Here is a 13418-nt window from a genome sequence, read left to right on the forward strand (position 1 = left end):
GGAAATAAGGAACAGTTGGCTGACCCTAAATATAAGCAGAAATTTCCGGTGCACTTAATATATTCCACCATTCAAAGACTTTAAAGATTTTAGTTTCCCATTATGCCTTTAAATCATGATCTGCTGCATTATATGTATATTTCATTGTTAATATGCTTTAAAATTTTATTCAAGAGAGAAAACTTTAACCTGCTAAAATTAGTCTGTAGCTGTTGAATAGTGACATGACAGCTGAAATTACATAAGGTGTTTCTTTATCTTATAGCAGAAGAAAATAATGAAAGTTTGGAAAAGCATCTAGTTTAAGTACTAGACAAAACTTCTTACCAGTTTTTACTTTTAGTTCTTTGTAGTCAAAAATGGCAATGCCAGTGGTTTCGCTTCCAGTGCCAGCTGTCGTAGGAACTTAAAAAGAAGAACGGACAATTGTAATAATGCAACAAAAAATAAACGTTACTTACCAATCACCAGAGTTCTTGGGGATGGACTCTGCACAGTCACACTCTTGGGATATGCTAATGATGCAGGAGGGAACACCATGGGCGCATCCCAAGAGTAGGAACGTGCACAGAAAGAAGATAGTATTTTAAGTTAAATAGTTTAAATTTAGCATAAAACAAAGCACAATATTATATAAAGAGTAGCACTTTTATCAACTTTAGAAATGGCTTTTCTAGCATAGTCACAGTCTAGGATTATTACATATTTGTATTGTGGTAGCACCCAAAAGCCATAAAGAGTATTGCGGCCCCCCAAGTTGTTCGTGTTGTACAAATGCATAGCAAGACAAGGGATGCTATGGACCCTTTAAATTAGCATTAACATCTATTGCTGCACATCCAACCTTAAACCAAGCTGTATTCCTCACTGGCAGAAGAAAACTCACATTTTTTAAAAAACAAAAAAAACAAAAACACGTATCTCTCTTCTCATTTGGAAACTGGAACAGTGATGGTTTGGGCTTAATCTGCCTTGATCCGGGTTTGTATATCAAAGCAGCTTTTAAACTTTTACTAATCACCATGCTTTGTTAATCAACCACCTCCTGGGATCAGTTGTACAGGGTTTTATAAATGTGAAAGAAAAGGGGGGCTGTTTTAAATTGAAGATAATAAAGGTAGTATGAACAAAGAAATGTGTCAGTTACTACAAGCTGATTCAAAGCCCATTAAAGTCAATGAGAATTTTTCCATCACTTTAATGGGCTTTGGACCAAGCCCTAAAACCTGGATATAACAGATAACTAACTAGTTAGATAAATGTATCAGCAATTATCGTATTTGGGACTAGGAAAGGGGTAGGTCAACCCTAATTAAATGCTGATACACTATACCCTTAAAATACACAGTGATCAAAAAACGAAAGAAAACACTGTTCAGTTACATAAGCAATAAAATGTATTCCTTATAGCATAAGGGTTATACAGTTAATATTGGGGTGTACAGATCAGAGTATTTTATATTTACATAGCTCCTATCATGATGTACTTTGGTATGGTATATCAGAACCAGGTAATAGATCTAGGTCCAATGGATCAAACAGAAGCAGTCATTTTATCCTCCGACCTAAAAAAGGAGTTAAAATAACTCAGAGGAGTAGCTGGTGATGAAGAACAGGATCCCATTCCCATTAAAGTCAATGGCAAAATTTCAATTGAATTCAACTGGAGCAGAAGCAGGCCCAAGGAGAGGGTTAAATGGTCAAAGGTAAACTTACTTTAACAGAAAGACCTTACACAGAACCTTGAAGGAAGGGAACCGCCCCCCCCACCATATTTCGGCTTCTTTACCTGCAATGAGTGGCTTGAGAGGCACAGTAACAGACTTTCCTTTTCCAATGGGAGCATTGACGTAATCTAAGAAATCTGATTCAGGACTGGATGCATACAGGTTGGCAGCTTTACAAGTGTCTATTACAGAACCACCGCCCACGGCAACATAGGCATCAAACTTCCCCTTTTTAGCAAATGTGATGGCATCCATGAAACTTAGAAGGAAGAGACAATTTTGTCATTAATCATGCAATTTGTAAACTTAACTGTTAAGATCAGTGTACATGTCAGTGATACATCAGAAGCACTATGGGTATGTCTACACTGCAAAAAGCCATGCAGCAGCAAGCCTCAGAGCCCAGGTGAACTGACACAGGCTCATGCCATGGAACTAAAAATAGCAGTGTAGCAATTCAGGCTCAGGCTGGAGCCAAGGCTCTGACACCCCTCCCACCTGTCCCGGTTTAAGGGCTTGGGCTCCAGCCTGAGTGTCTACATGGCTATTTTCAGCTCTGTAGTGTGAGCCCCATGAGCCCGTGTCAGTTGACCCAGGCTCTGAGACACTGCTGCAGATCCTTTTTTGCAGTATTGACATACCAAAAGATACTATAGCGATGAGTGCAGTATAAGAGCCTAAATAGATACTTTGAGAATATGTGCTTTCAGAAGCATATAAAAGAAACAGTACCTCTGATCTGTTGGCTCCACCCTGACATCATCATACATTTGAAAAGTTATACTGTTTTTTGCCAGGGAATTCAATACTGCTTTTACTGGAGGGAGCTGGCAGAGGTTCTTATCTGTCATCACACAAACTTTTCTAGCACCCAGATTCTGCAGGTCCTACAACAGCAATTAAAAAAAACAAGTCTGAAATCTTAAACTACATTATTTAAACCCCAATCCAATTAAATTGAACTATTTGATGCAAAATACTAAATTCACAATAAAGTCTTTCATCATAAATGTATATAAAAATCTATCCAGTAAAATAAAATATTTCATATGTGCATAAGGTTATAGAAAAAGGTGTAGTTTAAAACATAACTCAAGCATTTAGAGTTTAGGACACATGCAAGATACTGGAAGTACACTAGTAGCTGCTCCTATGAATGAATAGCTAGAAAGCCAAAGCCACATAAGTGTAGTCAAAATTATAGAAAAAGATGCATCTTAGATTTCAATCAGTATTTTACAATTACATTTACACAGCCCAGGAGAGCTGAGAGGGCCAAACCAGAGAATTGATCTAGCCTAGATTTTCATAGAATGACTATAAACAAAGTACCTAAAACCCAGATTAAGCAGATTATCTGCCTAACTATAAATGCTCATTTTTCTGACAATGTGAATTATGTGGCCAGATCATCTGGGTCTAAGGAACTAAAGCTGTCTCCCCCATTTGGCAGTAACTTTACATTATATCATTAGTGAAGAAGTATGTCATTGCTCAGCATTGTGCAATCATGTATTTGAAGATCATTGGATAACACTTCCTTGCAAAGGGGCCCATGTTAAGATTGCTATAAAGACTAACTCTTGACTTTCTTTACTGCAGCAAAATTAAAATGTGAAAAATTTAACACTGCTTTGCTAAAACATAGCTCAATGTATGCAATTTTTAAAAATAATTTAAAAAAATGATTGGAAAAAATGTGAAGACAGAACAGCAGCTCAGCCTTCACTACAATAATTACTGCAATAGAATTCTATCATCTACACTGACCCTGAAGTTTTTACTAATCCTGGTATTCAATCCTCACTACTATTGTCCAATGACAGCAGCTCTATTTAACTGTTATTCTTGCCACCTACAAAACAATTTAATGTATGATGTTTACATTGAAATTAAAACTGGCAATGCATAAGCGCCAAGAAGGGGTAATAACTGCAGAACCTGATAACAAAGATGGTGCAAACTCAATAAATTAATCATAAGACTTGATTCATCCTACACCATTGATAGCAAACGGGGGGAGGGGAGGAAGAATCCCTTACTTCAGTGGCACAGGATCAGAGCTCAAGGTGAATAAACATTAAGTGCCTCATCCAATGCCTAATGAAGTTAATGGAAAATCTCCCATTCACTTCCATGAGCATTGGCTCAGGTCTCAAGTGACTGAGGTCTTGATGTTAAGGCAGTCAGCTGGGATTCAGGAGATCTGAGTTTAATTTTCTGTCCGTCATCGAGACAGACTTCCTGTGTGACACTGGGCAGGTCAATTCCATTGCCCCACAACCAGTGAAAGCTGATGTAAAATGCTACCATTTGATTTGATGGTATTTTACAATCATTTTGCATTAGTACGTGGTGTAAGGGAACAAAGAATCAGGCCCATTATATCTAAGCCTCAATTTTCCATCTATAAAACAGTTTAATCACACTTCTTTTCTCCTCCACTCTGTCTTGTCTTTATTAGGTTGTAAACAATGTGGAGCAGGGAATGTCTCTAACTACATGTATATAACTACACCTAGCACAACAGATCCCTCCTCCTAATTCTTCTTTTTAAGGAATCTATTCTAAGGGCAAACAGAAATTAGGCTCTATTTAAAAGGAAAGAGCTATCTAATGAGCTAACAGGCGAATCTGTTTTTTCTGTTACAGACAGGGCAGTACTGCTCTTGTCCTGTTTCCAACATCTATCCCCTGCCCCTGCAAGTGCAACTGATACCAATTTCCATCATTTATCCCATCCACAATGTGTTTATACATCTCTTATTATTTGAATCTGACATATCATTAACTTTAAGATTATGTAAAATCTTGCGCAGGTGACAAACTGGAAAGTTCAAGAGAATTGTTATCGCAGGGAAAGTGTGCTCAGCAGGCTCATGCTGAGTAGGAACTCCACATATGCTATAGAGGGGATACACACTTGGCATACAATGTTTAGTGTGGTCTCATGGTCTTTCCCTTTAGGTTCCTTTCTCACATGTGCATTGAAATAACTGTATATTCAAATAGCTTCAGATACTCCTAATGGGAGAAATGCATGAGCTACATTTTATTAAAAAAATTATTAAAAACTATATTAAATTATTTTTCTTCTGTCTGGAAAGCTCAGAAATATTTTTAAATTTCCTATGTATTTGTTTTTAAAAAGTTTCACTTGCAGGCTGAAGACCCAGAATTTTCATCCCAAAAAGGTTTTTCTTCTTTTCATCATTAACAACAGAGTATGTGGGTTTAGAATGAAAGTTTCAATACTATTATCTAGGCACTACTGAAAGACAAATAATAATTAATGAAATGGCCACACTTGTATTTACTATTACCATATTTGCAACTCATATTATAACTATTCATATTACAAAAAAGGTATACATTCAGTTTCCCATACAGGATATTTAGCCTTAAGTCTTTTAAACTTGATGTATAATACAAACATTTCTGTAATATAGATAAAATTAATTTCAGTTGATGGTAAGTAACATTGTTTCATTGGAAAGTAACATTTCATAGGTGAAAGATGTACCAGATAAAGAGCTTACCATGCCTACTTCTTTAGTAACTCCTTCTCCATATCTGATATTTGACACAGCCATCTCCATAAAAAAATTAAATAGTTGTTTTAGAAAAATAACTACATGGAACTCAATCCAGTTTGCTTCAACTGTGAATATACCTCTTTAATAATTGAAATATCTCTTTTTAAATGCCATACTTAAAATTATAGAATATATTAAATCTTTTTTCTAATTGAAATATTCTTTTTATTAAATCTACCTCAAATGCATAGTCTGTTGTCCTCAAAGCAGCATGTTTAGGAGCTGAAATGGAAGTTAAATAATAGAGTTAACAGGAAATTGGATATGTAAAACAAATCTTCAGGCCTACCGACAGGAATTCTAGGCCCCAGGTCAGAACTGTCCTGCCCCTTTCACCCATGGCCCCACCCCTTCCGCCCACGGCTCCGCCCCACTCCTGCCCCTGGTCAGCCCACTCACCTCCTCTCTTCCACACTCTCCCTTCTCCCAGGCAGTGAGTGACAGCTGGAGGGGCTGAGCAGGGAGGAGAGATGCAGCGAGTGATAGTGGGGGAGGGGGAAAGGGTGGGCTGAGCAGGGAGGGGGGATGCAGCTGCGAGGAGGCCAAGAGGGGCAAAGGGTGTGTGCAAGAGAGGAGGGGGGCCAAGTGGGGAGGTGGGCTGGTGGGGAGGGTCATGGCAACAAAAGAAGCAGGGCTGAAACCTGCGGCGGAGCAGGAGTGGATTGTGGGCGGGGTCTACGGGCAGAAGAGACAGGCCCAGACCCCTGCGTCATTCCCCTTTCTCCCCCCCGGTTGATGGGCCTCCAAATCTTTATTACGATTTTCAGCAGTTTCAGCTAAGCAACTCCCTGGCTTTAAAATGTGATTTTTTAAAAAAAATTGTTTATATATTACTCCTTGTTTGATTTTTACATCTCCATTTTTGGTTGGGATCTGAGCCTGATTTTGCAACCCTCACTCATACTGAACACTGGCTCAGATCACAACTGATCCTGCAGACCTATCCATAAAAGCAGTCCCAGTGACGTACTAGTGTAGGTTACGAAGTGTGCTAGTTTGATATATGTTGTAACAATTCAATAAGAGTAGAATTAAAAAAAAAGTTAGTTCTTTGTGCTTACGCGTTCTCAATAAGTTATCAAGAATTCTGCATGTATTTATAGCTAAAATATTTGCTGAGAGTCTAAAATGATCAAAGATTCATTTTAATGACTATACAGTATTTGCACAGCACTTAGATTCCATGATAATATGGATCATATACAGATCTAAGAGATAGGTATACACTGGCTTCCAGGGCAACATTCATTACATATAACACAACACATATATGGGTAGAAGGCACTGTTTGTACACAAGAGACCAAAGAAAGATGGATGTTAGGATTTACAATGGCCCCTTGCTCTGAACTAGTATCGAAATCCTACACTTTCTGTCATCTCATCTCCCCATTGTCAAATCCTTCTCGTACAAGCTACTGAAAGCTTTGCATATTCACAAATTTTCCACAAAATTGAATAAAAAGTATCAAAGAGACAAAAAAAACCAAGATAAAATATTCTGCCCTCCCAACAAAAGATCAAATCACTCTGTATGTATGGTATATGAAGTGGAAACTTACTATTTGGATTTAGATCCAATGAATGAAGCCATGATAATGAGCCTACAAGTGCTTTGGGTTACACTGGAGCACTGACCCACAACACCACCACAAGCATTAGGATCCCTTTATGTGCACTCTATTCAAGCTCAGGCCTGCTACTACTAGCTCTTTTATTCCTGCCCCTTGCCAGGCTGTACATGTTTGACCTCTTTGGAGTCTGTTGTAGTGTCAGTAATTAATTTGACAGTTGGAGGACAAGTCCAAGCCACTTACACCCATTTTCTTTTGATGGTAAAATGGAAGTCTTGCTGTTGTATTCTTTGGTACAAGTTAACTTTCTTTAAAGACTTTATTGTGCCATAAAAACTGAACTGCCTCGGTGGAACACAGCCATGAAATAGACATCTTTCTGACAGAAGTTGCTATTAAATCATTCCCCACTTTTTAGAGATCCATAGAACTGATAACAGCCTTGCTACTTTGTATCATTAATTTTTGCTATAGAGTGTACAGGTGGAATTCCTACACCATATAGATTTCACATACACCAAGACCTGTCTTGAATTAACTCAATAGGGCACCAAACGGCTTGTCAGGAGATCTCAAAGCTATTCCCAGTTCTGCCGTTGTCTTGCTGTCTGTTGTTTGCAAATCAATTTACCCTCTTGGTGCCTCAGTTTCCCCAGCTGCAAAATGGTGATAGTAATGCCGATGCATCTTTGTAAAGCTCTTTGAGATCTATGATTGAAGTGAATTGCATAAGGGTTAAATATAATCAGATTCCACTATTTTCAGTTAGTAATGTATGACCCATAAGTTTGTTTAATTTCCAGAGCTCCAATCCTACAACTAGATGCACTTGGGAAAACTCTTTCCATGTGCAACTCCATGGCACAAGGGTCTGCTTTACTGAATCTGATTGCAAGATCAAGATCACTGGAGATGAAAACCTAAAGACTTGTAGGTTCAAATTTTCCTAAGTGACTAATGATTTTGAATGGTTCAATTTTTGAGAACCCAGCTTGAGTTACCTTCAAGGGACCTGACTTTCAAAGAGCAAATGGGATGCTCAAGGCTTTCTAGAAATCAGGCCCCTTTATAAGGTGCCTCATATGTTGGGCATCCAAAACTGAGCCATTCAAAATCACTAATCACTTATGAAAATTTAGGCCATAGTTTTAATTTCTATTTACAAGACAAACCTATTCCTGCCTCTGTGCATATTTTCCAGCATCTTAAAAATAAACTTACAGGACATATTCAGTGATAATGAAAGAATATTTAATATATAAAATGGTGGAATCAGATTACATTTAATTCTTATACTATATATATTTCACTTTTAATTCTATGTTTATGTTCCTTTATACATGTTTGGGAGGGAAATATCCAATTTCATATTAAATTAGTTTTTCCTTCTCTTTGGTATCAATTACATACACTTTCTAAATATGCTATATTTATTATCACTTTGCCCTACCTTTGTTATAACTTTTATTGAATGCAAACTTGAGTCTAAAAAAGTGAAAATGCAGAATCATTTGGGACACATACATTATGGATAATCTTACCTTCAGAGTAAGCGTGGGAATGAGCTGGACATTGACATCTAATTAAAAGAAAAAAATGTTTAAAAAGGAAATAGGAAAGCAAGGAGTTTAACAAGTTTATATCTAAAAGCAATTATCATGTCTTATTTGTAAGTAATTTATCTTTCCAGACCTCACAAGATTTGTCACAAATAGGGACTGCCATCTAGTGTTCCACACAGGTAACGCTGTTTCTTTATTACTCAAATGCTGAATTGTTAGGCCCTAACCTAAATGTGTTTGAGCCTGGCTTAGGTCTAATTTTGGGGCAATTTAAATTGCTTAAATTGCAATCAGAGAATAGGTGTCTATGGAAACATCAGAGAACATTTCTAAAGTAGAGAGAACACTTTCCTACCTCACAATGGTGCTGTGAAGAAGAATTAATATAGTCAAGGTATTCAGAGTACACAATGATGGGGGTCACAGAAGAGGCTATATAGGCAGAATACTAGAGGGGTGAGGATCCCAGGGAAGAAGAATCTGTTTCCACTGGAGGATGAGGAAGATGTGATGGCAATAGCAGCATTAACCGCAAAGCTTCTTGCATTGTGTTGATGGAGCCCTAAGAAGATGGGTGGAGACTAGGGAGTAGCCTGGCACTTCTGCCTCCTATTGGGGTGATTTTGTATTAGCAGTGTGTAAAAGCATGCATGAAAGAGTTCATATGGCAAAAATGACACCACTGCATTTTGCTGTTTTGATGCATGCAGTTGCACAGGCTAAGATCAGCAGCAAGGTTTGAGCACGAGGATTTTCAGGTGTGTGTGTGATATGATGCAGATTCGGATTAAACAGCAAAACTAGTTCCCTCCATTCTGAGAGCTCGGTGACAGGCTGAGAGAGAAGCTTTCTTCCTTCCAAAGCAGCAGGGGTACCTGCTCCTGCTTCAGTCACAGCAATATATGTAAAGGCTGTTGCGGGGTTAGTCATTTCCCAACGCACGGCAGAGGAGAGGCAGACCCGATTTGCATTTTGCTGGAAGTGGGGATGTTCTCTTCTGCATTCACCCTACTCCCCGAACATACGCACAAAGGGCACACGTTTGTAAGCTGCAGACATGTTCCTGCCTCCGAGCTGCTTGCAGATCTATTACGTCTGCTGCAACAACGTTCTTTGGCTCTTAATAGAGAGGCTTCCGAAGTTGTCTGATCAGCCCCATGCCCCTGCCTCACGTTACGCAGCGGCCCCTCCCCCCCCCCAAATCCGGCAGGCCCAAGGGTCAGGGGACGGCGGCACTCGAAGCTCGTGCGCGCACACACAAGCAAACACTCACGCTGCGCGCTGCAGCTGCCTCAGCAAGCGAGCGACCCTGTCCCCTCCTCCTGCCATCGCGGCGGCTGTGGGGGACGGCGGCGGCAGCAGCAGTAGAGCCTGCCGGGAAAGCGAGCTGCTGGCGAAGCCCAGCTGTCCACAGCACGGGAGGGAGCGGAGGGGACTGCGAGTTATTTGTTAAACTCTCTCCCCGCCCCCTCCTTTCCACGCACCTCTCCTGCTGGACACGGCGACTGCCGCATGCCCGTCTGCTGGCGGGACGCAGCTCCTGGCAGCAGGTGCACACGGGGCGGGATCGCTTTGAACGCCCGCCTTCGACTGCTTAGTGACCATTTTAGCTGAGGCAGATCCGAATCACTCCCTACCTGTGTATACCACAGGCTGGGTCACCCCTAGCGGCCTAGAGTACGGACGTAGTTTAAAGACGTTGACAGGACTGTCCCTAAGTCACTTTTGGTAGTAGCTGGGTCCTTTTGTGTTTGTTTCAATTATAAGAGGGCAAGTGGATCTTGCAGCCACCAAAAATGTTAGCTAGGGACCGTCCATCAATTACCTGAGACAATGCCCCCGACCAACAGAACCATAGCACTTTTCCTGCCCTCTGCCTCACTCATTGTTCCTTTCATAATGAAGTAAACAGTTTCTGCTATAATTAAAAAGTTGATTTTTTTTCTCTCTAACATCCTACTTATACAAACTCTTATCACCAAAAATAGACCCCCTTCCTGCAGAACCCTAAGGACATCCATTACTACCTATGATAGTTCTATTGACTTCAATTTAGCAGGGGTATGCAGGCTTGAGGCCTTATATTGCTATGAGGGAGAAAGCAGTTTTAAAAAATAAGTCTCTCTTCCTTCCCTAAGAGATTAGTCAGGGTCACAATTTAAAAGCCAAATTACAACCTCCACGGTTGAGACACTGACGTGAACAGTGAAGGAGTGCAAAGTACTTAGTACAAAACATGAACTAATCATTTTTAAAACCAGGGGTTATTTCAATAGGGGTAGTAGGTCTAAAATAAAGAGTGATCCCTAGACAGAAAGCGAGATGTGCTTTAGAAATAGACACCACAAAAATGCAGTATATTAATCTTCAAATTGGGAGCACGCATTAGTTTGATTTGCCCAGGTGATAGGTCCCACAATTCATTTAAAAAAATGGATGTGCTATATCTTTCAGAATTCAACTGGTACTCTGCATTCTAGGAAGCAAAGGGGTGCATACTGACAGGTACTTATAAAAGTAGTATGAGGGGAGTAAATAAGTTATATTAGACCTGATTATGGTGTGGATTTCCCCTCCATTAGAACATAAGAATGGCCATACTGGGTCAGACCAACGGTCCATCTAGCCCAGTACCCTGTCTTGTGACATTTAGATAGTCAGGTGCTTCAGAAGGAATGAACAGAATAGGTAATCATCAAATGATCCATCCCATCCCTCCATTCCCTTGCATGAGCAAAACTTAGTACTTCCAAAATAAAGTAGGTAAGGTTGCATTGTTGGTTCCAGAAATATAACTGATTTTAAAAAATGGTCACTATCTGTTAAAGACTTTCAGATTAGAAAGCCAGTGAGTGAATTCTGGAGGTGGTGTAGCTTTTATAACAGCATTTGCTCAGAAAGGTGCCCTCATCTTAACATCACAATCTCATATTACATCAGTAATGATTCGGGGAGGGGAAAAAAAAAAAAAAAAAAAAAAAAAAAGAGAGACCAGTCTTTTAATTATGAGTATTACGGATTTCAGACAAAAGAGTCTACAGGGGTCAGAGAGAGAGAAGGAAAGAGACCTTAATACTTCTCCCGCTTATTTCTGAAATCTTGTCATTTAAACACTATTTTTCATGACTAGCAGCAGCAATGGAGGGTCCCATTCCCTATCTTTTTCTAATATAGCTCTCAGTGATACATATCCTGAACATTTAAGCTCTATAGTGCTAATAATTAATGTCTATATCATCCCTCCAAAATTTTTGTGACTGTCTTAAAATCTGTTGCATTCTGGCTGTTGTACAACCCCTGGTGGCATATCCTATCAAATGCACTGGAGGTTTAAACCTGGATTTGAAATAGTATTCCCTTTTACATGGCTGCAAGTGCATCCTTCTCCTGCACTGCTTCTACTGCACTATTGTCCAATGGATTGGTTTCAGTGACTATGTACAAATGAACTCTACAACAGGTGGCAAGTTGGAAAGCAGTGATACTCTGTTTCAGCCACCTGACACCAGAATGAGATGGCACTTACAGGAAAACCATTACATATATGTAATGTTTACAAAAGTTACATGCAGAAGATACTCCATTAGTCCAGTCTTCAAGTCTCAGTGTCATCCAACCCCAATCCTTCATCTCCCTCCAACCCCATAGTACTTTTACATAGATCCAGCTTTTCTTAGCAGCTTCTGACTGGCTTGTAGTATTCTAAGCAAGTGAAATGAGAATCTAATCTTAGGAGTAACAACTTCTCAGATAGTGTTAGTATTTTAAAGTATGTAAACCCTTCCAGTATGAGCTTTCACTTGATTTTTCCATTAAAGAGTGAATTCATAAAAAAGCAAGTGGCATTCCTACATGAAGTTGTGGGAACCAGAGTTCTTATTACCTCATTTAAACATTAAAATGTATCACTTAATTCCCACATATCAGAAAATAGTTCCCTACAAGGCCGTAACTCTTTTCGGTTTTAGTAGTATAAACAAGCCTACAAAGTTCAAACAGCAAACATTAATCTAAACAATTAAGTTCAGGCCCATCTCCACTTTCAAAAGGAAAAACAACAGTGGGCTTGTTTAAGTTTTTCTCTCTATGATAAAGGAGGCACATGAAGTTTTCAAAGGATTTTTTTCTGCCTTAAAAAAAAAAATCACTAAAATGCAACTACTGTCAGAATTCTAAGACTAATGGTAACGAGTCAAGAGTGAAAGTTGAAGGTAAGTATTTGTAATTGTTTGGTAAAAAATACAACTTTAAAAAAGCTATTTAACATAACATCTAGTGAACATTCAGGATAAAAAGAGGTGCTTTTATTAAGAGATTCACCCTTTCAACTTATAAAGGTGTTAAATTTCACAATTCCCCTTGCCCACAGAAACCAGACCCGAATATTTCTGTTTCTAAAAAGGCTAAATCAGTAGAAACCTCCACAAATTTTAAGATCAAGTGTCAGAATTTTTTTTTTTTTTGACAGATCACCTTCAAAATATTGCCCACATTTCTCCAGAGTAGCTCTACAGCTAGTTAAAGGTGTACAACTTCCAAATAAAAAAGGAAGCACTACCTTTCAGTCAAGACGATAGTATGGTAGCAGTATGGTTGAGTACACATGCTATTTTAAATATACATTAGATCCCTTCTTATCCAAATTCTACCATTTGGGAAAGAAGAGTGGAGATGAACCCTTATGTCCTGTCTTACCTGGAATTCCACTTCCCCAATTCTATCTAGCTGAGTGAGATGCTGATTTACTGCAGCAATCTCTCTTGAAAGCAGAGCCCAATCTTTCCAGTGTAGGCAGCAGAACCTGTTGTAGTACTATCAGACCATATAGCTCCATCTTTTAGTTTCCTAAAGGAACCCAGCTCAAATGCTGCAGGTCATTAGGGTCTCCTGTCCCAGCCCCATCTCTCCCCCATGCCATTTACAGACACCCCCCACCAGTGAAGAACTAAATGCAGACAGC

At 39.3% G+C, this 13418-nt stretch overlaps 1 protein-coding gene across 3 annotated transcripts in view; it reads right to left on the reverse strand.

Moving 5' to 3' along the window:
* Positions 1–9883, reverse strand: part of ADHFE1 (alcohol dehydrogenase iron containing 1) — a 52180-nt gene extending 42297 nt beyond the window's left edge. For all 3 annotated transcript variants that reach the window (XR_010920872.1, XM_067553675.1, XM_067553676.1), the window contains exons 1-7: positions 9732–9883; positions 8438–8475; positions 5502–5545; positions 5267–5320; positions 2460–2614; positions 1790–1986; positions 328–405 (exon numbers count right to left, since the gene is read on the reverse strand). Coding sequence is in view for 2 of the 3 variants with exons in the window: in XM_067553675.1 (XP_067409776.1) it covers positions 328–405; positions 1790–1986; positions 2460–2614; positions 5267–5320; positions 5502–5545; positions 8438–8475; positions 9732–9787 (622 nt within the window). In the remaining variant the exon portion in view is untranslated. The remainder of the gene's footprint in view (positions 1–327; positions 406–1789; positions 1987–2459; positions 2615–5266; positions 5321–5501; positions 5546–8437; positions 8476–9731) is intronic.
* Between the last annotated feature and the right edge of the window lie 3535 nt (positions 9884–13418).

This window comes from Emydura macquarii, unplaced genomic scaffold, assembly GCF_026122565.2.
Source record: "Emydura macquarii macquarii isolate MOO-44397 ecotype Brisbane River unplaced genomic scaffold, CSIRO-AGI_Emac_v2 contig_1477, whole genome shotgun sequence".
Lineage (NCBI taxonomy): Eukaryota > Metazoa > Chordata > Testudines > Chelidae > Emydura > Emydura macquarii.